This window comes from Phasianus colchicus, chromosome 37, assembly GCF_987193195.1.
Source record: "Phasianus colchicus chromosome 37, bPhaCol1.hap1.1, whole genome shotgun sequence".
Taxonomy (NCBI): domain Eukaryota; kingdom Metazoa; phylum Chordata; class Aves; order Galliformes; family Phasianidae; genus Phasianus; species Phasianus colchicus.
The window spans coordinates 1,485,603-1,512,267 of record NC_143472.1 but is presented as its reverse complement, the minus strand read 5'-3'; the positions used below and the strand labels follow the sequence as shown (position 1 = coordinate 1,512,267).

At 55.9% G+C, this 26,665-nt stretch overlaps 1 protein-coding gene across 2 annotated transcripts in view; it reads right to left on the bottom strand.

Moving 5' to 3' along the window:
* The window catches only part of PLCB3 (phospholipase C beta 3), a 110,943-nt gene that overhangs the window by 48,894 nt on the left and 35,384 nt on the right, over window positions 1-26,665 (bottom strand). Inside the window, exons 12-18 of one of the 2 annotated variants that reach the window (XM_090129761.1) lie at window positions 24,679-24,761; window positions 21,573-21,657; window positions 18,579-18,756; window positions 15,105-15,188; window positions 12,454-12,521; window positions 7,020-7,116; window positions 4,226-4,310 (exon numbers count right to left, since the gene is read on the bottom strand). In XM_090129761.1, the coding sequence (XP_089985887.1) occupies window positions 4,226-4,310; window positions 7,020-7,116; window positions 12,454-12,521; window positions 15,105-15,188; window positions 18,579-18,756; window positions 21,573-21,657; window positions 24,679-24,761 (680 nt within the window). The remainder of the gene's footprint in view (window positions 1-4,225; window positions 4,311-7,019; window positions 7,117-12,453; window positions 12,522-15,104; window positions 15,189-18,578; window positions 18,757-21,572; window positions 21,658-24,678; window positions 24,762-26,665) is intronic. The other variant, XM_090129762.1, reaches the window with a different exon arrangement.

Below are 26,665 nucleotides of genomic sequence, written 5' to 3'. Positions count from 1 at the left end.
GGGACCCCATAAACCCCACAGGGACCCCCAAACCCCATAGGGACCCCATAAACCCCATAAAGACCCCATAAACCCCATAGGGACCCCATAAACCCCACAGGGACCCCCAAACCCCATAGGAATCCCATAAACCCAATAAAGATCCCATAAACCCCATAGGGACCCCCAAACCCCATAGGGACCCCATAAACCCCATAAAGACCCCATAAACCCCATAGGGACCCCCAAACTCCATAGGGACCCCATAAACCCCATAAAGACCTCATAAACCCCATAGGGACCCCATAAACCCCATAAAGACCCCATAAACCCCACAGGGACCCCATAAACCCCACAGTGACCCCCAAACCCCATAGGGATCCCATAAACCCCATAAAGACCCCATAAACCCCATAGGGACCCCATAAACCCCACTGGGACCCGCAAACCCCATAGGGATCCCATAAACCCCATAAAGACCCCATAAACCCCACTGGGACCCCCAAACCCCACAGTGACCCCCAAACCCCATAGGGAACCAATAACCCCATAAAGACCCCATAAACCCCATAGGGACCCCATAAACCCCACTGGGACCCGCAAACCCCATAGGGATCCCATAAAACCCATAAAGACCCCATAAACCCCATAGGGACCCCATTAACCCCACAGGGACCCTCAAACTCCATAGGGACCCCATAAACCACACAGGGACCCCATTAACCCCACAGTGACCCCCAAACTCCATAGGGACTCCATAAACCCCATAAAGACCTCATAAACCCCATAGGGACCCCATAAACCCCACAGGGACCCCCAAACCCCATAGGGACCCCATAAACCCCATAAAGACCCCACAAACCCCATAGGGACCCCATAAACCCCACTGGGACCCCCAAACCACATAGGGATCCCATAAACCCCATAAAGACCCCATAAACCCCACTGGGACCCCATAAACCCCACAGTGACCCCCAAACCCCATAGGGAACCAATAACCCCATAAAGACCCCATAAACCCCATAGGGACCCCATAAACCCCACTGGGACCCGCAAACCCCATACGGATCCCATAAACCCCATAGGGACCCCATAAACCCTATAGGGACCTCATTAACCCCACAGGAACCCCCAAACCTCATAGGGACCCCATTAACCCCACAGTGACCCCCAAACCCCATAGGGACCCCATAAACCCCATAAAGACCCCATAAACCCCACAGGGACCCCCAAACCCCATAGGGATCCCATAAACCCCACAGGAACCCCATAAACCCCACTGGTACCTTCACGCCCCATAGTGATCCCATAAACCCTATAAAGACCCCATCAACCCCACTGAGAGCCCCAAAACCCCATAGGGACCTCAAAACCCCCACTGGGACCCCACAAACCCCATAGGGACCCCATAAACCCTATAAGGATCCCATTAACCCCACAGTGACCCCCAAACTCCATAGGGACCCCATAAACCCCACTGGGACCCCCAAATCCCATAGGGATCCCATAAACCCCATAAAGACCCCATAAACCCCATAGGGACCCCATAAACCCCACTGGGACCCCCAAACCCCATAGGGACCCCATAAACCCCATAAGGACCCCATTAACCCCACAGGGACCCCATAAACCCCACAGTGACCCCCAAACCCCATAGGGATCCCATAAACCCCATAAAGACCCCATAAACCCCACAGTGACCCCCAAACCCCATAGGGATCCCATAAACCCCATAAAGACCCCATAAACCCCACTGGGACCCCATAAACCCCACAGTGACCCCCAAACCCCATAGGGAACCAATAACCCCATAAAGACCCCATAAACCCCATAGGGACCCCATAAACCCCACTGGGACCCGCAAACCCCATAGGGATCCCATAAACCCCATAAAGACCCCATAAACCCCATAGGGACCCCATAAACCCCACAGGGACCCCCAAACTCCATAGGGATCCCATAAACCCCACAGGGACCCCATTAACCCCACAGTGACCCCCAAACCCCATAGGGACCCCATAAACCCTATAGGGACCCCATAAACCCCACAGGGACCCCATAAACCCCATAAAGACCTCATAAACCCCATAGGGACCCCATAAACCCCACAGGGACACCCAAACCCCATAGGGACCTCATTAACCCCACAGGAACCCCCAAACCTCATAGGGACCCCATTAACCCCACAGTGACCCCCAAACCCCATAGGGACCCCATAAACCCCACAGGAACCCCCAAACCCCATAGGGATCCCATAAACCCCATAAAGACCCCATAAACCCCACAGGGACCCCATAAACCCTATAGGGACCCCATAAACCCCACAGGGACCCCCAAACCCCATAGGGACCCCATAAACCCCATAAAGACCCCATAAACCCCACAGTGACCCCCAAACCCCATAGGGATCCCATAAACCCCATAAAGACCCCATAAACCCCATAGGGACCCCATAAACCCCACAGTGACCCCCAAACCCCATAGGGATCCCATAAACCCCACAGGGACCCCCAAACCCCATAGGGATCCCATAAACCCTATAGGGACCCCATAAACCCCATAGGGCCCCCATTAACCCCACAGGGACCCCCAAACCCCATAGGGATCCCATAAACCCCATAAAGACCCCATAAACCCCATAGGGACCCCATAAACCCCACAGGAACCCCATAAACCCCACTGGTACCTTCACGCCCCATAGGGATCCCATAAACCCTATAGGGACCCCACTCACCCCACAGTGACCCCCAAACCCCATAGGGATCCCATAAACCCCATAAAGACCCCATAAACCCCATAGGGACCCCATAAACCCCACTGGGACCCCCAAACCACATAGGGATCCCATAAACCCCATAGGGACCCCATTAACCCTATAGGGACCCCATTAACCCCACAGTGACCCCCGAACCCCATAGGGACCCCATAAACCCCACAGGGACCCCCAAACCCCATAGGGATCCCATAAACCCTATAGGGACCCCATAAACCCCATAGGGCCCCCATTAACCCCACAGGGACCCCCAAACCCCATAGGGACCCCATAAACCCCATAGGGCCCCCATTAACCCCACAGGGACCCCCAAACCCCATAGGGATCCCATAAACCCCATAGGGACCCCATAAACCCCACAGGAACCCCATAAACCCCACTGGTACCTTCACGCCCCATAGGGATCCCATAAACCCTATAGGGACCCCACTCACCCCACAGTGACCCCCAAACCCCATAGGGACCTCAAAACCCCCACAGGGACCCCACAAACCCCATAGAGACCCCATAAACCTTATAGGGACCCCATTAACCCCACAGGGACCCCCAAACCCCATAGGGATCCCATAAACCCCATAAAGACCCCATAAACCCCATAGGGACCCCATAAACCCCACAGTGACCCCCAAACCCCATAGGGATCCCATAAACCCCACAGGGATCCCATAAACCCCATAAAGACCCCATAAACCCCACAGGGACCCCCAAACCCATCTTTGGGGTCCGTCTCTTTTTAGGGTCCCCCCATATTTTAGTGTCCCTCTTTATGGGGTTCCCCCAACATTTTGGGGTCGCCCCAATTTTGGGGTTTTGCCCATATTTTGGGGTCCATCCCCTCTTGGATTCTCCCCCCCCCCATTTTTGGGGTCCCTTTTTAGGGTCTCTCCTCCTTTTTGGGGTCCTCCCCATATTTTGGGGTCCTCCCCATATTTTGGGACCCCCCCCTTTTTGGGGTCCCCCATATTTATTTTGGGGTCCCCCCCTTTTTGATTCCCCCATTTTTTGGGGTTCTTCCCTTTTTAGGGTCCCCCCCCACATTTTACTGCCCCTCTTTTTGGGGTCCCCAAATATTTCGGCGTCCCCCACATTTTGGGGTCCCCCCCCTCTTTAAATCCCCCCCCATTTTTTAGGGTCCCTCTCTTTTTAGGGTCGCCCCCCCCCCCCATTTTGGCGTCTCTCTTTTTGGGATTCCCCCCATATATTGGGGTCCTCCAGCATTTTGGGGTTTTTCCCATGATTTGGGGCCTCCCCCCTTATTTTGGGGGGTCACCCCTCCCCATTTTTTGGGGTCGCCCTCCCCCATGTTTTAGGGTCGCCCCCCCCATGTTTTGGGGTCGCCCTCCCCCATGTTTTAGGGTCGCCCCCCACCATGTTTTGGGGTCGCCCCCCCCCATGTTTTAGAGTCGCCCCCCCCATGTTTTGGGGTCGCCCCCCCCATGTTTTGGGGTCGCCCCCCCCCATTTTTTGGGATACTCGACGAACTCGATGGGGCTCTTTGTGAGCTGCTCCAAGCCTTTGGTCTCCACGAAGGACGACATCTCGAAGGCTTTGTCCCGCTCTGCAGACCCCAAAAACAGCAGCGTCACCCCAAAAACCCCAGACAGGACCCCAAAAACCCATAGGGAACCCCAAAACCCCATAGGAAACCCCAAAATCCCATGGAGAACATGAAAAGCCCACAAGGGAGCCCCAAAAACCCAGAGGAAACACCAAAACCCCATAGGAAACACCAAAATCCCATAGGGGGCATCCAAATCCCATAAGTGCCCCCCACCCCATAAGTGCCCCCAGCCCCATAAGTGCCCCCAAACCCCATAAGTGCCCCATAGGACCCCCACCCCACAGTGACCCCAAACCCTACAGAGATTCCTCCAGCCCCATAAGTGCCCCCCACCCCATAAGTGCCCCTAGCGCCATAAGTGCCCCCAAACCCCATAAGTGCCCCCGCCCCATAAGTGCCCCCAAACCCCATAAGTAAGTGTCCCCTCCCCAGACCCCATAAGTGCCCCCAGCCCCATAAGTGCCCCCAAACCCCATAAGTGCCCCCAGCCCCATAAGTGCCCCCAAACCCCATAAGTGCCCCCAGCCCCATAAGTGCCCCCGCCCCATAAGTGCCCCCAGCCCCATAAGTGCCCCCACCCCACAGTGACCCCAAACCCTACAGAGATTCCTCCAGCCCCATAAGTGCCCCCAAACCCCATAAGTGCCCCCAGCCCCATAAGTGCCCCCAAACCCCATAAGTGCCCCCAGCCCCATAAGTGCCCCCGCCCCATAAGTGCCCCCAGCCCCATAAGTGCCCCCACCCCACAGTGACCCCAAACCCTACAGAGATTCCTCCATCCCCATAAGTGCCCCCAGACCCCATAAGTGCCCCCAAACCCCAAAAGTAAGTGCCCGCCCCCCAGACCCCATAAGTACCCCCGCCCCATAAGTGCCCCCCCCCCCAGACCCCATAAGTGCCCCCGCCCCATAGGACCCCCATCACACAGTGACCCCAAACCCTATAGTACTCCTCCAACCCCATAAGTGCTCCCCCCCAGACCCCATAAGTGCCCCAAGACCCCATAAGTGCCCCCAGCCCCATAAGTGCCCCCAGACCCCATAAGTGCCCCCGCCCCATAAGTGCCCCCCGCCCCATAAGTGCCCCAAGCCCATAAGTGCCCCCAAACCCCATAAGTAAGTGTCCCCTCCCCAGACCCCATAAGTGCCCCCAGACCCCATAAGTGCCCCCAAACCCCATAGAGGTCCTCCAGCCCCATAAGTGCCCCCAAATCCCATAAGTGCCCCCAACCCCATAAGTGTCCCCACCCCATAAGTGCCCCCAGACCCCATAAGTGCCCCCAAACCCCATAGAGGTCCTCCAGCCCCATAAGTGCCCCCACCCCATAAGTGCCCCCAGACCCCATAAGTGCCCCCAAACCCCATAAGTGCCCCCCGCCCCATAAGTGCCCCCAGCCCCATAAGTGCCCCCCCTCCCCAGACCCCGTAAGTGCCCAAACCCCATAAGTGCCCCCCCATCCCATAAGTGCCCCAAGCCCATAAGTGCCCCCAAACCCCAAAAGTAAGTGCCCCCCCCCCAGACCCCATAAGTGCCCCCACCCCATAAGTGCCCCCAAGCCCATAAGTGCCCCCAAACCCCATAGAGGTCCTCCAGCCCCATAAGTGCCCCTGCCCCATAAGTGCCCCCCGCCCCCAGACCCCGTAAGTGCCCAAACCCCATAAGTGCCCCCAGCCCCATAAGTGCCCCCACCCCAGAAGTGCCCCCCCCTGACCCCATAAGTGCCCCCAAACCCCATAAGTGCCCCCCACCCCATAAATGGCCCCCCCAGACCCCATAAGTACCCCCCGCCCCATAAGTGCCCCCGCCCCATAAGTGCCCCCAAACCCCATAAGTGCCCCCACCCCATAAGTGCCCCCAGCCCCATAAGTGTCCCCAGCCCCATAAGTGCCCGCAAAACCCATAAGTGCCCCCAGACCCCATAAGTGCCCCATAGGACCCCCACCCCACAGTGACCCCAAACCCTACAGAGATTCCTCCAGCCCCATAAGTGCCCCCAAACCCCATAAGTGCCCCCAGCCCCATAAGTGCCCCCACCCCATAAGTGCCCCCAGCCCCATAAGTGCCCCCACCCCATAAGTGCCCCCAGCCCCATAAGTGCCCCCACCCCATAAGTGCCCCCAGCCCCATAAGTGCCCCCACCCCATAAGTGCCCCCAAACCCCATAAGTGCCCCCACCACATAAGTGCTCCCAGCCCCATAAGTGCCCCCACCCCATAAGTGCCCCCAAACCCCATAAGTGCCCCCACCACATAAGTGCTCCCAGCCCCATAAGTGCCCCCACCCCATAAGTGCCCCCAAACCCCATAAGTGCCCCCACCACATAAGTGCTCCCAGCCCCATAAGTGCCCCCAGCCCCATAAGTGCCCCCAAACCCCATAAGTGCCCCCCCAGACCCCATAAGTGCCCCCAGCCCCATAAGTGCCCCCCCCCCCAGACCCCGTAAGTGCCCAAACCCCATAAGTGCCCCCAGCCCCATAAGTGCCCCCAGCCCCATAAGTGCCCCCACCCCAGAAGTGCCCCGCCCTGACCCCATAAGTGCCCCCCGCCCCATAAGTGCCCCCACCACATAAGTGCCCCCACCCCATAAGTGCCCCCAGCCCCATAAGTGCCCCCCGCCCCATAAGTGCCCCCAAACCCCATAAGTGCCCCCGCCCCATAAGTGCCCCCGCCCCATAAGTGCCCCCCGCCCCAAAGCGCCCCGCGCACTGCAGGCAGCGCTGAAGGACTTGAACTTGACGGGCTCCACGTAGTTGACCAGCGTCGACATCTCCTCGCTCGCCCGCACCTCGCTGCTCGCCGTGCCCTGCAGCCCCACAGCAACCCCGTAAGGGGCCCCGAAACCCCGCACGGGGAACGGAACCCCACAGCGGGGGCAAAAACCCCACAGCGGGGGCAAAAACCCCACAGCGGGGGCAAAAACCCCACAGCGGGGGCAAAAACCCCACAGCGGGGGCAAAAACCCCATAGGAGACACTAAAAACCCCATAGCGGAACCAAAAACCCCAGAGCGGGACCAAAAACCCCAGAGCAGGGGCAAAAATCCCATACGGGGACCAAAAATCCCATAGCGGGAGCAAAAATCCCATAGGGGGACCAAAAATCCCATAGCGGGACCAAAAACCCCATAGCAGGACCAAAAATCCCATAGCAGAACCAAAAACCCCAGAGTGGGGGCAAAAATCCCATAGGGGGACCAAAAATCCCATAGGAGACCCTAAAAACCCCATAGCAGGACCAAAAACCCCATAGCAGGACCAAAAACCCCAGAGCGGGGGCAAAAATCCCATAGGAGACACTAAAAACCCCAGAGCGGGAGCAAAAATCCCATAGCGGGAGCAAAAATCCCATAGAGGGACCCAAAACCCCATAGGGGGACCAAAAATCCCAGAGCGGGGGCAAAAACCCCAGAGCGGGACCAAAAACCCCAGAGCGTGGGCAAAAATCCCATAGGAGACACTAAAAACCCCATAGTGGGACCAAAAACCCCATACGGGGACCCAAAACCCCATAGGGGGACCAAAATCCCATAGGGGGACCAAAAATCCCATAGGAGACCCTAAAAACCCCATAGCGGGACCGAAAACCCCATAGCAGGACCAAAAACCCCAGAGCGGGGGCAAAAATCCCATAGGAGACACTAAAAACCCCATAGCAGGACCAAAAACCCCAGAGCAGGACCAAAAATCCCATAGGGGGACCCAAAACCCCATAGCGGGACCCTAAAAACCCCATAGCAGGACCAAAAACCCCATAGCGGGACCAAAAATCCCATAGGAGACACTAAAAACCCCATAGCGAAACCAGAAATCCCATAGCAGGACCAAAAATCCCGTAGGAGACCCTAAAAACCCCATAGCAGGACCAAAAATCCCATACGGGGACCCAAAACCCCATAGGGGGACCAAAATCCCATAGGGGGACCCGAAACCCCATAGGAGATCCTAAAAACCCCATAGCGGGACCGAAAACCCCATAGCAGGACCAAAAACCCCAGAGCGGGGGCAAAAATCCCATAGGGGGACCAAAAACCCCAGAGCGGGACCAAAAATCCCATAGGAGACACTAAAAACCCCAGAGCGGGAGCAAAAATCCCATAGAGGGACCCAAAACCCCATAGGGGGACCAAAAATCCCATAAGGAAACCAAAAATCCCATAGGAGACCCTAAAAACCCCATAGCAGGACCAAAAATCCCATAGCGGGACTAAAAATCCCATAGGGGGACCCAAAATCCCATAGACAGCCCTAAACCCCATAGAAGGCCCTAAACCCCATAGGAGACCCTAAAAACCCCATACAGGGACCGAAAATCCCATAGGGGGACAAAAAATCCCATAGGGGGACCCTAAACCCCATAAGGGGACCAAAAATCCCATATGGGGGCCCAAAACCCCATAGCGGGACCAAAAATTCCATAGGAGACCCTAAAAACCCCATAGCAGGACCAAAAATCCCATAGAAGGACCAAAAATCCCATAGCGGGACTCAAAACCCCAGAGCGGGACCAAAAATCCCATAGGAGACCCTAAAAACCCCATCGGGGGGATTAAAAATCCCATGGCAGGACCAAAAATCCCATAGGGGGACCCGAAACCCCATAGGGGGACCAAAAATCCCATAAGGGGACCCTAGAAACCTCATAGCAGGACCAAAAATCCCATAGCAGGACCAAAAATCCCATAGGGGGACCCGAAACCCCATAGGGGGATCCAAAACCCCATAGGAGACCCCATAAGGGGACCAAAAATCTCATACGGGGACCTGAAACCCCATAGGGGGACCAAAAATCCCATAGCGGGACCCGAAACCCCATAGCAGGACCAAAAATCACATAGAGGGACAAAAAATCCCATAGAGGGACCCAAAAATCCCATACAGGGACTCAAAACCCCATAGGAGACCCTAAAAACCCCATAGCGGGACCAAAAATCACATAAGTGGACATAAAATCCCATAGGGGGACCCGAAACCCCATAAGGGGATCCAAAACCCCATAGGAGACCCCATAAGGGGACCAAAAATCCCGTACGGGGATCCAAAATCCCATAGAAGACACTAAAAACCCCATAGGAGGACCGGAAATCCCATAGGCAGACCCAAAACCCCATAGCGGGAACAAAAATCCCATAAGTGGACCAAAAATCCCATACGGGGACCCAAAACCCCATAAGGGGAACCAAAACCCCATAGGAGACCCTAAAAACCCCATCGGGGGACCAAAAACCCCATAGGGGGACGCAAAATCCCATAGAGGGCCCGAAACCCCATAGGAGACCCTAAAAACCCCATAGCGAGACCAAAAACCCCATAGATGACCCAAAACCCCATAGCAGGATCAAAAATCCCATAGTGGGACCAAAAACCCCATACAGGGACCCAAAACTCTATAGGAGACCCTAAAAACCCCATAGGGGGACCCGAAACCCCATAGTGGGACCAAAAATCCCATACGGGGACCCAAAACCCCATAGGAGACCCTAAAAAACCCATATGGGGACCAAAACCCTATAAAGAGCCCCAAAAACCCCATAGGGGACCCAAAACCCCATAGAAGCCCTAAGAACCCCATAGCGGAACCAAAAATCCCATAGAGGGCCCAAAAATCCCGTATGATCCCCTAAACCCCATAGGACCTCAAAAACCCCATAGGACCCCAAACCTATAAGACCTCCCCAAACCTCAAAGAACCCCAAAAACCCCATAGGACCCCAAAGAACCCCAAAAACCCCACAGCACCCCAAAGAACCCCATAGGACTCCCAAAACCCCATAACCCCCTCAAGCCCTATAGGAACTCCCAAACCCCATAAGACCCCAAACCTATAAGACACCCCCCCACCCCATAGAACCCCCAAAACCCCATAGGACCCCAAAAACCCCACAGGACCCCCAAAACCCCATAGAACCCCAAAACCCCATAGGACTTCAAAAACCCCACAGAACCCCCAAAAACCCCATATGATCCCCTAAACCCCATAGGACCTCAAAATCCCCATAGGATCCCAAACCTATAAGACCTCAAAAACCCCATAGCCCCCCCCAAAACCCCACAGCACCCCAAAACCCCACAGGACCCCGAAAAACCCATAACCCCCTCAGGCCCTATAGGAACTCCCAAACCCCATAAGACCCCGAACCTATAAGACCCCCCCCCACCCCATAGAACCCCCAAAACCCCATAGGACCCGAAAAACCCCAAAGGACCACAAAACCCCATAGGACGTCAAAACCCCATAGGACTTCAAAAACCCCACAGAACCCCCAAAAACCCCACAGCACCCTAAAACCCCACAGGACCCCGAAAACCCCATAACCCCCTCAGGCCCTATAGGAACTCCCAAACCCCATAGGACCCCAAACCTATAAGACCCCCCCACCCCATAGAACCCCCAAAACCCCATAGGACCCCAAAAACCCCACAGGACCCCAAAAACCCCATAGGACCCCAAAACCCCATAGGATTTCAAAAACCCCACAGAACCCCCAAAAACCCCATATGATCCCCTAAACCCGACAGGACCTCAAAAACCCTATAGGAACCCAAACCTATAAGACCTCCCAAAACCCCATAGAACCCCAAAAACCCCACAGCACCCCCAAAACCCTTTAGGACTCCCAAAACCCCACAGAACCCCCTCAAGCCCTATAGGAACTCCCAAACCCCATAAGACCCCAAACCTATAAGACCCCCCCCCACCCCATAGAACCCCCAAAACCCCATAGGACCCCAAAAACCCCACAGGACCCCAAAAATCCCATAGGACGTCAAAACCCCGTAGAATTTCAAAAACCCCACAGAACCCCCAAAAACCCCATATGATCCCCTAAACCCCATAGGACCTCAAAAACCCCATAGGATCCCAAACCTATAAGACCTCCCAAAACCCCATAGAACCCCAAAAACCCCACAGCACCCCCAAAACCCCATAACCCCCTCAAGCCCTATAGGAACTCCCAAACCCCATAAGATCCCAAACCTATAAGACCCCCCCCACCCCATAGGACCCCCAAATCCCCACAGGACCCCAAAACCCCATAGGATTTCAAAAACCCCACAGAACCCCCAAAAACCCCATATGATCCCCTAAACCCCATAGGACCTCAAAAACCCCATAGGACCCCAAACCTATAAGACCTCCCCCACCCCATAGTCCCCCCAAAACCCCACAGGACCCCAAAAATCCCATAGGACGTCAAAAACCCCATAGGACTTCAAAAACCCCACAGAACCCCCCAAAACCCCATATGATCCCCTAAACCCCGTAGGACCTCAAAAACCCCATAGGATCCCAAACCTATAAGACCCCCCCACCCCATAGGACCCCCAAAACCCCATAGGACCCCAAAACCCCACAGGACCTCAAAAACCCCATAGGACCCCAAACCTATAAGACCTCCCCCACCCCATAGCCCTCCCCAAAACCCCACAGGACCCCAAAACCCCACAGGACCCCAAAAACCCCATAACCCCCCAAAACCCCATAGGATCTCAAAGACCCCCCAGAACCCCATATGATCCCCTAAACCCCATAGGACCCCAAAAACCCCATAGGATCCCAAACCTATAAGACCCCCCCACCCCATAGTCCCCCCAAAACCCCACAGGACCCCAAAACCCCATAGGACCCCAAAACCCCATAGGATTTCAAAAACCCCACAGAACCCCCCAAAACCCCATATGATCCCCTAAACCCCACAGGACCTCAAAAACCCCATAGGACCCCAAACCTATAAGACCTCCCCCACCCCATAGTCCCCCCAAAACCCCACAGGACCCCAAAAATCCCATAGGACGTCAAAAACCCCATAGGACTTCAAAAACCCCACAGAACCCCCCAAAACCCCATATGATCCCCTAAACCCCGTAGGACCTCAAAAACCCCATAGGATCCCAAACCTATAAGACCCCCCCACCCCATAGCCCTCCCCAAAACCCCACAGGACCCCAAAAACCCCATAACCCCCCAAAACCCCATAGGATCTCAAAGACCCCCCAGAACCCCATATGATCCCCTAAACCCCATAGGACCCCAAAAACCCCATAGGATCCCAAACCTATAAGACCTCCCCCACCCCATAGCCCCCACCAAAACCCCACAGGACCCCAAAACCCCACAGGACCCCAAAAACCCCACAACGCACCTCCTCCCCCGTGGGTTTCCTCATTTCGGGGTCGTCCTCCTCCTCCTCCTCACTCTCGGCCTCGCGGTCTGGGGGCGACCCCAAAGATTTTAGGGACCCCCCCTCCGTGACCCCATAACCCCCCTGTGACCCCATAACCCCCTGCTGTGACCCCATAACCCCCCCATGACCCCAAATCCCACCCCAATACCTCATAACTCCCATGTGACCCCATAACCCTATGTGACCCCATAAGCCCCCATAACCCCTTGACCCCATAACCCCATGTGACCCCAAATCCCCCCCATGACCCCATAACTCCCATGTGACCCCATAACCCCCCCATGACCCCATAACCCTGTGACCCCACAACCCCATGTGACCCCAAATCCCCTCCATGACGCCATAACCTTGTGACCCCACAACCCCACGTGACCCCAAATCCCCCCCATGACCCCATAACTCCCATGTGACCCCATAACCTTACGTGACCCCATAAGCCCCCACAACCCCATGTGACCCCAAATCCCCCCATGACGCCATAACCCCCATGTGACCCCAAATCCCCCCCATGACCCCATAACTCTGATGTGACCCCATAACCCCGTGACCCCATAACCCCCCCGTGACCCCAAATCCCACCCCAATACCTCATAACTCCCATGTGACCCCATAACCTTATGTGACCCCATAAGCCCCCATAACCCCTTGACCCCATAACCCCCCCATGACCCCATAACTCCCATGTGACCCCATAACCCCCCCATGACCCCATAACTCCCATGTGACCCCAAATCCCCCCATGACCCCATAACCTCCATGTGACCCCATAACCCCCAGATGACCCCAAATCCCCCCCATGACCCCATAACTCCCATGTGACCACATAACCCCGTGATCCCATAACCACAACGTGACCCCACAACCCCACGTAACCCCAAATCCCCCCCATGACCCCATAACTCCCATGTGACCCCATAACCCCCCTGTGACCCCATAACCCTCCCGTGACCCCAAATCCCACCCCAATACCTCATAACTCCCATGTGACCCCATAACCCTCCCGTGACCCCAAATCCCACCCCAATACCTCATAACTCCCATGTGACCCCATAACCTTACGTGACCCCATAAGCCCCCATAAGCCCATGTGACCCCAAATCCCCCCCATGACCCCATAACCCCCATGTGACCCCACAATCCCATGTGACCACAAATCCCACCCCATGACCCCATAAGCCCCCAAATGACCCCATAACCCTCAGCGACCCCATGACCCACACATGACCCCATAACCCTGTGACCCCATAACCCTTAGTGACCCCATGACCCCATATCTGACCCCATGACCCCATAACCCCATATCTGACACCATGACCCCATATAACCCCATAACCCCATATCTGACCCCATGACCCCATAGCTGACCCCATAATCTCATATCTGAACCCATAACCCCATATCCGACCCCATGACCCCATGACACCATATCTGACCCCATGACCCCATAGCTGACGCCATGACCCCATAGCTGACCCCATAACTCCATATCTGACCCCATGACCCCATATGTGACCCCATGACCCCACATGTGACCCCATAACCCCATATCCGACCCCATAACCCCGTGACCCCATATCTGACCCCATAACCCCATATCTGACCCCATAACTCCATATCCGACCCCATGACCCCATATCCGACCCCATGACCCCATATCTGACCCCATAACTCCATATCCGACCCCATGACCCCATATCTGACCCCATAACCCCACACGACCCCATGACCCCATATCTGACCCCATAACTCCATATCCGACCCCATGACCCCATATCTGACCCCATAACCCCACACGACCCCATGACCCCATATCTGACCCCATAACCCCATATCCGACCCCATGACCCCATATCTGACCCCATAACTCCATATCCGACCCCATGACCACATATCTGACCCCATAACTCCACATCTGTCCCCATAACCCCATCTGTGACCCCATGACCCCATATCCGACCCCATGACCCCACATGTGACCCCATAACCCCACACGACCCCATAACCCCATATCTGACCCCATAACCCCATATCCGACCCCATGACCCCACATGTGACCCCATAACCCCATATCCGACCCCATAACCCCATGACCCCATATGTGACCCCATGACCCCATATCCGACCCCATGACCCCACATGTGACCCCATAACCCTATATCCGACCCCATAAACCCGTGACCCCATATGTGACCCCATGACCCCATATCCGACCCCATGACCCCACATGTGACCCCATAACCCCACACGACCCCATAACCCCATATCTGACCCCATAACCCCATATCCGACCCCATGACCCCACATGTGACCCCATAACCCTATATCCGACCCCATAAACCCGTGACCCCATATGTGACCCCATGACCCCATATCCGACCCCATGACCCCACATGTGACCCCATAACCCCACACGACCCCATAACCCCATATCTGACCCCATAACCCCATATCCGACCCCATGACCCCACATGTGACCCCATAACCCCATATCCGACCCCATAAACCCGTGACCCCATATGTGACCCCATGACCCCATATCCGACCCCATGACCCCACATGTGACCCCATGACCCCACACGACCCCATGACCCCGTGACCCCACAGCTCACCGATGGACTTTCGGGGTTCTCCCAACTTTTGGGGTCGCTCGTCTCCATTTGGGGTCAGGGGGGGCAGCGCAGCGTCGGGGGGGTCTGCAGGGGGTTATGGGGTCACATACGGGGTTATGGGGTCAGATATGGGGTTATGGGGTTATGGGGTCAGATATAGGGTCAGATATGGGGTTATGGGGTCAAATATGGGGTTATGGGGTCAGATATAGAGTCAGATATGGGATTATGGGGTCAGATAGGGAGTTATGGGGTTATGGGGTCAGATATAGGGTCTGATATGGGGTTATGGGGTCAGATAGGGGGTTATGGGGTCAGATATAGGGTCTGATATGGGGTTATGCAGTCAGATAGGGGGTTATGGGGTTATGGGGTCAGATATAGGGTCAGATATGGGGTTATGGGGTCAGATATAGGGTCAGATATGGGGTTATGGGGTTATATGGGGTTATGGGGTCAGATAAGGGGTTATGGAGTTATGGGGTCAGATATAGGGTCAGATATGGGGTTATGGGGTTATATGGGGTTATGGGGTCAGATAAGGGGTTATGGAGTTATGGGGTCAGATATAGGGTCAGATATGGGGTTATGGGGTTATATGGGGTTATGGGATTAGATGGGGTTATGGAGTTATGGGGTCAGATAGGCGGTTATGGGGTTATATAGGGTTATGGGGTCAGATAGGGGGTTATGGAGTTATGGGGTCAGATATAGGGTCAGATATGGGATTATGGGGTCAGATAGGGAGTTATGGGGTTATGGGGTCAGATATAGGGTCAGACATGGGGTTATGGGGTCAGATAGGGGGTTATGGAGTTATGGGGTTAGATATAGGGTCAGATACGGGGTTATGGGGTTATATGATGTTATGGGGTCAGATAGGGGGTTATAGGATTATGGGGTCAGATATAGGATCAGATATGGGGTTATGGGGTTATATGGGGTTATGGGGTCAGATAGGGGGTTATGGGGTTATGGGGTTAGATATAGGGTCTGATATGGGGTTATGGGGTTATATGGGGTTATGGGGTTATATGGGGTCATGGGGTTATATTGGGTGTGGGGCTATGGGACGGGATATGGGGTTATGGGCTATGGGGTTTTGGGGTGGGATATGGGGTTATGGGATGGGATATGGGGTTATAGGATGGGCTATGGGGTTATGGGGTGGGATATGGGGTTATGGGGTGGGATATGGGGTTATGGGATGGGATATGGGGTTATAGGATGGGCTATGGGGTTATAGGTTGGGCTATGGGGTTATGCGGTGGGATATGGGGTTATGGGGTGGGATATGGGGTTATGGGACGGGATATGGGATTATAGGATGGGCTATGGGGTTATGGGGTGGGATATGGGGTTTTAGGGTGGGATATGGGGTTATGGGATGGGATATGGGGTTATAGGATGGGCTATGGGGTTATAGGATGGGCTATGGGGTTATGGGGTGGGATATGGGGTTATGGGATGGGATATGGGGTTATGGGATGGGATATGGGGTTATGGGGTGGGATATGGGGTTATAGGATGGGCTATGGGGTTATGGGGTGGGATATGGGGTTATGGGGTGGGATATGGGGTTATGGGATGGGATATGGGGTTATAGGATGGGCTATGGGGTTATAGGATGGGCTATGGGGTTATGGGGTGGGATATGGGGTTATGGGACGGGATATGGGGTTATAGGATGGGCTATGGGGTTATAGGATGGGATATGGGGTTATGGGACGGGATATGGGGTTATGGGGTGGGCTATGGGGTTATGGGGTGGGATATGGAGTTGGGGGGGATGTGGGGTTATGGGGCGAGCTGTGGGGTTATGGGGTTATGAGTTTATGGGGTTATGGGCTTATGGGGTTATGGGGTTATTGGGTTATGGGGTTACAGTGTTATGGGACTGGTTATAGGGTTATGGGGTTATAAGATTATGGGGCGGGTTATGAGGTTATGGGGCTATGAGGTTATAGGATTATGGGGTTACGGGGTTATAGGGTTATAAGATTATAGGGTTATAGGATTACAGGGTTATAGGGTTAAAGGGTTACAGGGTTACAGGGTTACAGGGTTATAGGGTTACAGGGTCACAGGTCTATAGGATTACGGATCTATAGGGTCACAGGTCTATAGGGTTACAGGGTCACAGGTCTATAGGGTCACAGGTCTATAGGGTTACAGGTCTATAGGGTTACAGGGTCACAGGTCTATAGGGTCACAGGTCTATAGGGTCACAGGGTCACAGGTCTATAGGATTATAGATCTATAGGGTCACAGATCTATAGGATTACAGATCTATAGGATCACAGGTCTGTAGGGTCACAGATCCATAGGGTCACAGGTCTATAGGGTCACAGGTCTATAGGGTCACAGGTCTATAAGATTATAGATCTATAGGGTCACATGTCTATAGGTTTACAGGGTCACAGGTCTATAGGATTACGGATCTATAGGGTCACAGGTCTATAGGGTTACGGATCTATAGGGTCACAGGTCTGTAGGGTCACAGATCCATAGGGTCACATGTCTATAGGTTTACAGGGTCACAGGTCTATAGGATTACGGATCTATAGGGTCACAGGTCTATAGGATTATAGATCCATAGGGTCACAGGTCTATAGGGTCACAGGTCTATAGGATCACATGTCTATAGGGTCACAGATCCATAGGATCACAGGTCTATAGGATCACAGGTCTATAGGATTATAGATCTATAGGGTCACAAGTCTGTAGGGCCACGGATCCATAGGATCACAGGTCTATAGGATTATAGATCTATAGGGCCACAGGTCTATAGGGTCACGGATCCATAGGGTGACAGGTCTATAGGGTCACAGGTCTATAGGATTATAGATCTATAGGGTCACAGGTCTGTAGGGTCACAGATCCATAGGGTCACAGGTCTATAGCATCACATGTCTATAGGGTCACAGGTCTATATGGTCACAGATCCATAGGATCACAGGTCTGTAGGGTCACAGGTCTATAAGATTATAGATCTATAGGGTCACAGGTCTATAGGATTACAGGGTCACAGGTCTATAGGATTACGGATCTATAGGGTCACAGGTCTATAGGGTCAAAGGTCTATAGGATTATAGATCCATAGGGTCACAGGTCTGTAGGGTCACAGATCCATAGGGTCACAGGTCTATAGAATTATAGATCTATAGGGTCACAGGTCTATAGGGTCACAGGTCTATAGGATTATAGATCCATAGGGTCACAGGTTTGTAGGGTCACAGGTCTATAGGATTACAGATCTATAGGGTCACAGGTCTGTAGGGTCACGGATCCATAGGGTCGCAGGTCTATAGGATTATAGATCTATAGGGTCACAGGTCTGTAGGGTCACGGATCCATAGGGTCACAGGTCTATAGGATTATAGATCTATAGGATCACAGGTCTATAGGATTATAGATCCATAGGATCACAGGTCTGTAGGGTCACGGATCCATAGTGTGACAGCAGCGCCGTACCGTCGTTGTGGCCGGGCTCATTGGGCCGCCGCCGCTGGGGGGCGCTGTCGGCGGAGGTTCCGCCGGCGGCGGGGGGGGGCGGCGCTCCGGGTTGGGGTCGCGGCCGCCGCTTTTTGTTCTTAATGAGGATCCGGCCGCGCAGCTCCTCGGGGCTCGGCAGCGGGACGCCGGGCTGCAGCTGCGTTGGGGAGGAAGGGGTTAAAAATGGCCAGCGGGCCCCAAAACGGCCCCAATTCACCCCAAAACCCCAAATCTTATGACACCAATCTCCGGTGATCCCCAGTGGCCCCAAATCCCCCCAGACCCCAACGACCCCCGGGCTGCAGCTGGGTTGGGGAGGAAGGGGTTAAAAATGGCCAGCGGGCCCCAAAACGGCCCCAGTTCACCCCAAAACCCCAAATCTTATGACACCAATCTCCAGTGGTCCCCAATGGCCCCAAATCCCCCCGACCCCAATGACCCCCGGGCTGCAGCTGGGTTGGGGGCGAAGGGGTTAAAAATGGCCAGCGGGCCCCAAAATGGCCCCAATTCACCCCAAAACCCCAAATCCCTTCTAATGAATCCAATCTCTGGTGATCCCCAACAACCCCAAATCCCCCCAGATCCCAATGACCCCCGGGCTGCAGCTGGGTTGGGGGCGAAGGGGTTAAAAATGGCCAGCGGGCCCCAAAACGGCCCCAATTCACCCCAAAACCCCAAATCTTATGACACCAATCTCCAGTGGTCCCCAACGACCCCAAATCCCCCCGACCCCAATGACCCCCGGGCTGCAGCTGGGTTGGGGGCGAAGGGGTTAAATATGGCCAAGAGACCCCAAAATGGCCCCAATTCACCCCAAAACCCCAAATCTTATGACACCAATCTCCAGTGATCCCTAACGACCCCAAATCCCCAAACCCCAAATCCCTTCTAATGACACCAATCTCCAGTGATCCCCAATGGCCCCAACGACCCCAAATCCCCCAAATCCACCCAGACCCCAAAGACCCCCGGGTGCAGCTGGGTTGGGGGGGGGAAGGGGTTAAATATGGCCAAGAGACCCCAAAACGGCCCCAATTCACCCCAAAACCCCAAATCTAATGACACCAATCTCCGGTGATCCCAAATCCCCCCCGATGACCCCAATGCCCCCAAATCCCAATGACCCCAATGACCCCCAATGACCCCAAACCCCAATGACCCCAATTGCCCCCAATGACCCCAAATCCCAATGACCCCAATAACCCCCAATGACCCCAAACCCCAATGATCCCAATGTCCCCAATTGCCCCCAATGACCCCAACGCCTCCAAATCCCAATGACCCCAATCCCCAATGACCCCAATGCCCCCCAATGACCCCAACGCCCCCAAATCCCAATGACCCCAATGACCCTCAATGACCCCAAACCCCAATGACTCCAATTGCCCCCAATGACCCGAAATCCCAATGACCCCAATGCCCCCCAATGCCCCCAAACCCCAATGACCCCAACGCCCCCAATGACCCCCAATGACCCCAAACCCCAATGACCCCAATTGCCCCCAACGCCTCCAAATCCCAATGACCCCAATGCCCCCCAATGACCCCAAACCCCAATGACCCCCACTGACCCCACTGACCCCACTGACCCCAATGACCCCAATTGCCCCCAATGACCCCAATGCCCCCAAATCCCAATGACTCCAATGCCCCCCGATGACCCCAATGCCCCCAAATCCCAATGACCCCAATGACCCCAATGACCCCAATTGCCCCGAATGACCCCAAATCCCAATGACTCCAATGCCCCCCAATGACCCCAATGCCCCCAAATCCCAATGACCCCAAACCCCAATGACCCCCACTGACCCCCACTGACCCCAATGACCCCAATTGCCCCATGACCCCAACGCCCCCAAATCCCAATGACCCCAATGACCCCAACGCCCCCAAATCCCAATGCCTCCCAATGCCCCCCAATGACCCCAAACCCCAATGACCCCCACTGACCCCAACAACCCATTGACCCCAATGACCTGAATTGCCCCCAATGACCCCAACGCCCCCAAATCCCAATGACCCCAATGTCCCCCAATGACCCCTAACCCCAATGACCCCCACTGACCCCAACGACCCCAATGACCCCAATTGCCCCCAATGACCCCAACGCCCCCAAATCCCAATGACTCCAATGCCCCCCAATGACCCCAATGCCCCCAAATCCCAATGACCCTAATGACCCCAATAACCCCAAACCCCAATGGCCCCAATTGCCCCGAATGACCCCAAATCCCAATGACCCCAATGCCCCCCAATGATCCCAACGCCTCCAAATCCCAATGACCCCAATGCCCCCCAATGACCCCAAACCCCAACAATCCATTGACCCCAATGACCCCAATTGCCCCCAATGACCCCAACGCCCCCAAATCCCAATGACCCCAATGTCCCCCAATGACCCCAAACCCCACTGACCCCAATGACCCCAACAACCCATTGACCCCAATGACCCGAATTGCCCCCAATGACCCCAACGCCCCCAAATCCCAATGCCTCCCAATGTCCCCCAATGACCCCAAACCCCAATGACCTCCACTGACCCCAACGACCCCAATGACCCCAATGACCCCAACGCCCCCAAATCCCAATGACCCCAATGCCCCCCAATGACCCCAAACCCCAATGACCCCCACTGACCCCACTGACCCCAATTGCCCCCAATGACCCCAACGCCCCCAAATCCCAATGACCCTAATGCCCCCCGATGACCCCAACACCCCCAAATCCCAATGACTCCAATGCCCCCCAATGACCCCAATGCCCCCAAATCCCAATGACCCCAATGACCCCAATGGCCCCAATTGCCCCGAGTGACCCCAAATCCCAATGACCCCAATGCCCCCCAATGACCCCAACGCCTCCAAATCCCAATGACCCCAATACCCCCCAATGACCCCAAACCCCACTGACCCCACTGACCCCACTGACCCCATGACCCCATGACCCCCTGACCCCACGACCCCTCAGGCTCACCGGATATTTGTCCAGTGGCTGCAGCAGCAGCGCCTCCCCAAAGGTGGAGCGGCAGTAATCCGCCATCTTGGCCTGCTGCTTCGCTCTGCCACCAGGGGGCGCAACCGAGTCAGTGGGGCAACGGGGGGCAATGGGGTCAATGGGGGTCAATGGGGGTCAATGGGGTCAATGGGGTCATGGGGGGGATGGGGGTCAATGGGGGTCAATGGGGGAATGGGGGTAATGGGGGTCAATGGGGGTCAATGGGGTCATGGGGGGGATGGGGGTCAATGGGGGTCAATGGGGTCATCTGGGGGAGGGGGTCAATGGGGGTCAATGGGGGAATGGGGGTAATGGGGGCATCGGGGTCAATGGGGTCAATGGGGTCATCGGGGGGAGGGGGTCAATGGGGGAATGGGGGTAATGGGGGCATCGGGGTCAATGGGGTCAATGGGGTCAATGGAGGTCAATAGGGTGAATGGGGGTCAATGGTGTAATGGGGGTCAATGGGGCATTCGGGGTCAATGGGGTTATGGGGGGATGGGGGTCAATGGGGGGGATGGGGGTCAATGGGGGTCAATGGGGTCATGGGGGTCAATGGGGGTCAATGGGGTCATGGGGGTCAATGGGGTCAATGGGGGTCAATGGGGGTCAATGGGGGAATGGGGAGGAATGGGGGCATCGGGGTCAATGGGGTCAATGGGGTCAATGGAGGTCAATAGGGGGAATGGGGGTCAATGGGGTCATGGCGGGGATGGGGGTCAATGGGGGTCAATGGGGGAATGGGGGGAATGGGGGTCAATGGGGGAATGGGGGTAATGGGGGCATCGGGGTCAATGGGGTCAATGGAGGTCAATAGGGGGAATGGGGGTCAATGGGGGTCAATGGGGTCATGGGGGGAATGGGGGTCAATGGGGGAATGGGGGTAATGGGGGCATCGGGGTCAATGGGGTCAATGGGGTCAATGGGGGCAATAGGGGGAATGGGGGTCAATGGGGGTCAATGGGGTCATGGGGGGAATGGGGGTCAATGGGGGAATGGGGGTAATGGGGGCATCGGGGTCAATGGGGTCAATGGAGGTCAATAGGGGGAATGGGGGTCAATGGGGGTCAATGGGGGTCAATGGGGTCATCGGGGGGAGGGGGTCAATGGGGGAATGGGGGCATCGGGGTCAATGGGGTCAATGGGGTCAATTGGGTCAATGGGGTCAATAGGGGGAATGGGGGTCAATGGGGTCATGGGGGGGATGGGGGTCAATGGGGGTCAATGGGGGAATGGGGGTAATGGGGGCATTGGGGTCAATGGGGTCAATGGGGTCAATGGAGGTCAATAGGGGGAATGGGGGTCAATGGGGGTCAATGGGGTCATGGGGGGAATGGGGGTCAATGGGGGTCAATGGGGGAATGGGGGGTAATGGGGGCATCGGGGTCAATGGGGTCAATGGGGTCAATGGGGGTCAATAGGGGGAATGGGGGTCAATGGGGGTCAATGGGGTCATGGGGGGAATGGGGGTCAATGGGGGAATGGGGAGGAATGGGGGCATTGGGGTCAATGGGGTCAATGGGGTCAATGGAGGTCAATAGGGGGAATGGGGGTCAATGGGGGTCAATGGGGTCATGGGGGGGATGGGGGTCAATGGGGGTCAATGGGGGAATGGGGGTAATGGGGGCATCGGGGTCAATGGGGTCAATGAGGGTCAATGGAAGTCAATAGGGGGGAATTGGGGTCAACGGTGTAATGGGGGTCAATGGGGCATTCGGGGTCAGTGGGGTTATGGGGGCATGGGGGTCAATGGAGGTCAATGGGGGTCAATGGGGGAATGGGGGTCAATGGGGTCAATGGGGTCAATGGGGGTCAATGGGGGAATGGGGGTAATGGGGGCATCGGGGTCAATGGGGTCAATGGTGTCAATGGGGTCAATAGGGGGAAAGGGGGTCAATGGGGGTCAATGGGGGCCAATGAGGTCATGGAGGGGATGGGGGTCAATGGGGGTCAATGGGGGAATGGGGGTAATGGGGGGGATGGGGGTCAATGGGGGTCAATGGGGGAATGGGGGTAATGGGGGCATCGGGGTCAATGGGGTCAATGGGGTCAATGGGGTCAATAGGGGGAAAGGGGGTCAATGGGGGTCAATGGGGGTCAATGGGGGAATGGGGGTAATGGGGGCATCGGGGTCAATGGGGTCAATGGTGTCAATGGGGTCAATAGGGGGAAAGGGGGTCAATGGGGGTCAATGGGGGTCAATGGGGTCATGGGGGGGATGGGGGTCAATGGGGGTCAATGGGGTCATCGGGGGGAGGGGGTCAATGGGGGTCAATGGGGGAATGGGGGTAATGGGGGCATCGGGGTCAATGGGGTCAATGGGGTCAATGGGGTCAATGGAGGTCAATAGGGTGAATGGGGGTCAATGGTGTAATGGGGGTCAATGGGGCATTCGGGGTCAATGGGGTTATGGGGGGATGGGGGTCAATGGGGGGGATGGGGGTCAATGGGGGTCAATGGGGTCATGGGGGTCAATGGGGCATTTGGGGTCAATGGGTGAACGGGGCTGAATGGGGGGAATGTGGGGGATGGGGGTCAATGGGGGTCAATGGGGTCAATGGGAGGCAATGGGGGGCAATGGGGGAATGGGGTCAATTGGGGTCATTGGGGGTCAATGGGGGAATGGAATCATTGGGATCATTGGGGTCAATAGGGACACTGGGGGTAATAGGGGAGTGGGGGAATGGGATCATTGGGGTCATTTGGGGTCAGTGGGGTCATTGGGATCATTTGGGGGCATTGGGGTAAATGGGGCCTCTATGCAGATAATAGGGTCTCTATGGGGCATTGGGGTCACATTGGCGTAATGGGGACAATGGGGTCTCTATGGGAGATTGGGGTCTTTATGGGGTCAATGGGGTTTCTGTGGGGACACTGGGGCCACACTGGGATCTCTATGGGGCAATGGGGTCTTTATGGGAACACTGGGATCTCTATACGACAATGGGGTCCCTATGGGGCATTGGGGTCTGTATGGGGACAATGGGGTCACGCTGGGGTCTGTACGGGGACAATGGGGTCAGCGGGGGTGTGGGGGGGTCGGGGCGTGCTTTTGGGGTCAGTTTGGGGTATTTGGGGCGCTCACGAGTCCACGTGGTTCTCGAAGGACAGGATGACGGGATATGGGGACGTCTTGAAGGCGCTCTCTGCAATGGCCTCAATCACCTCCTGGGTTATGGGGTTGTGGGGTCAGCGGGGTCAGCGGGGTCAATGGGGTCATTGGGGTCAGTGGGGACATTGGGATCACTGGGGTCAGTGGGGGCAATGGGGTCATTGGGGTCAGTGGGGACATTGGGGTCACTGGGGTCAGTGGGGTCAATGGGGACATTGGGGTCAGTGGGGTGTCAGTGGGGGCGATGAGGACACTGGGGTCAATGGGGACATTGGGGGCAATGGGGTCAGTGGGGTCATTGGGGACATTGGGGGCATTGGGGTCAATGGGGCCATTGGGGTCAATGGGGTCAGTGGGGTCAATGGGGCCATTGGGGTCAATAGGGTCAGTGGGGGAAATGGAGCCATTGGGGTCAATGGGGACATTGGGGTCAGGGGGGCAATGGGATCAGTGGGGTCAATGGGGACATTGGGGGCATTGGGGTCAGTGGGGGCATTGGGGTCAATGGAGCCATTGGGGTCAATGGGGACATTGGGGTCAGGGGGGCAATGGGGTCAGTGGGGGCAATGGGGTCAGTGGGGTCAGTGGGGGCGATGAGGACACTGGGGTCAATGGGGACATTGGGGGCAATGGGGTCAGTGGGGTCAATGGGGACATTGGGGGCATTGGGGTCAATGGGGACATTGGGGTCAGGGGGGCAATGGGGACATTGGGGTCAATGGGGTCATTGGGAGCAATGGGGACATTGGGGGCAATGGGGACATTGGGGTCAATGGGGTCATTGGGAGCAATGGGGTCAGTGGGGTCAATGGGGCCATTGGGGTCAATAGGGTCAGTGGGGGAAATGGAGCCATTGGGGTCAATGGGGACATTGGGGTCAGTGGGGGTAATGGGGTCAGTGGGGTCAATGGGGTCATTGGGAGCAATGGGGTCAGTGGAGTCAATGGGGACATTGGGGTCAGTGGGGTCAATGGGGTCAGTGGGATCAGCAGGGTCAATGGGGTCAGTGGGGTCAATGGGGACATTGGGGTCAGTGGGGTCAATGGGGACATTGGGGTCACCTCAAAGGGGATCTCACTGGGTGCAGAGACCCTATGGGGGCTATAGGGTCTGGGGGGTCCTATGGGGTCCCTATGGGATCTAGGAGGGTGATTTTGGGTTTTTTTTGGGGGGGAGAGTGGGGGGGTGACCTTGAAGGGGATCTCAGTGATCCTATGGGTGCACTATGGGGGTCCTATGGGGGTCCCTATGGGTCCCTATAGGGTCCCTACAGGTTCTATGGGATCCCTATGGGATCTGTGGGGCGGGGGACATTTTGGGGCCTTTGGGGTGATTTTTGGGGTTTTTTTTTTGGGGTGGGGGGTGACCTTGAAGGGGATCTCAGTCACCCTAGGGGTGCACTATGGGGGTCCCTATAGGGTCCCTATGGGATCTATGGGGTCCCTATGGGATCTATGGGGCGGGGGCCGTTTTGGGGCCGTTGGGGTGATTTTTTCGGGGTTTTTTTTTGGGGTGGGGGGGTGACCTTGAAGGGGATCTCAGTGGTCATGGTGACCCTATGGGTGCACGATGGGGGTCCTATGGAGATCCTTATGGGTCCCTATAGGGTCCCTACGGGTTCTATGGGATCCCTATGGGATCTATGGGGCGGGGGCCATTTTGGCTCTTTGGGGTGATTTTTGGGGTTTTTTTCTTTGGGGTGGGGGGGGGACCTTGAAGGGGATCTCAGTGGTCATGGTGACCCTATGGGTGCACGATGGGGGTCCTATGGAGGTCCTTATGGGTCCCTATAGGGTCCCTACGGGTTCTATGGGATCCCTATGGGATCTATGGGGCGGGGGCCGTTTTGGGGCCGTTGGGGTGATTTTTGGGGGTTTTTCTTTGGGGTGGGGGGGTGACCTTGAAGGGGATCTCAGTGGCCATGGTGACCCTATGGATGCACTATGGGGGTCCCTATAGG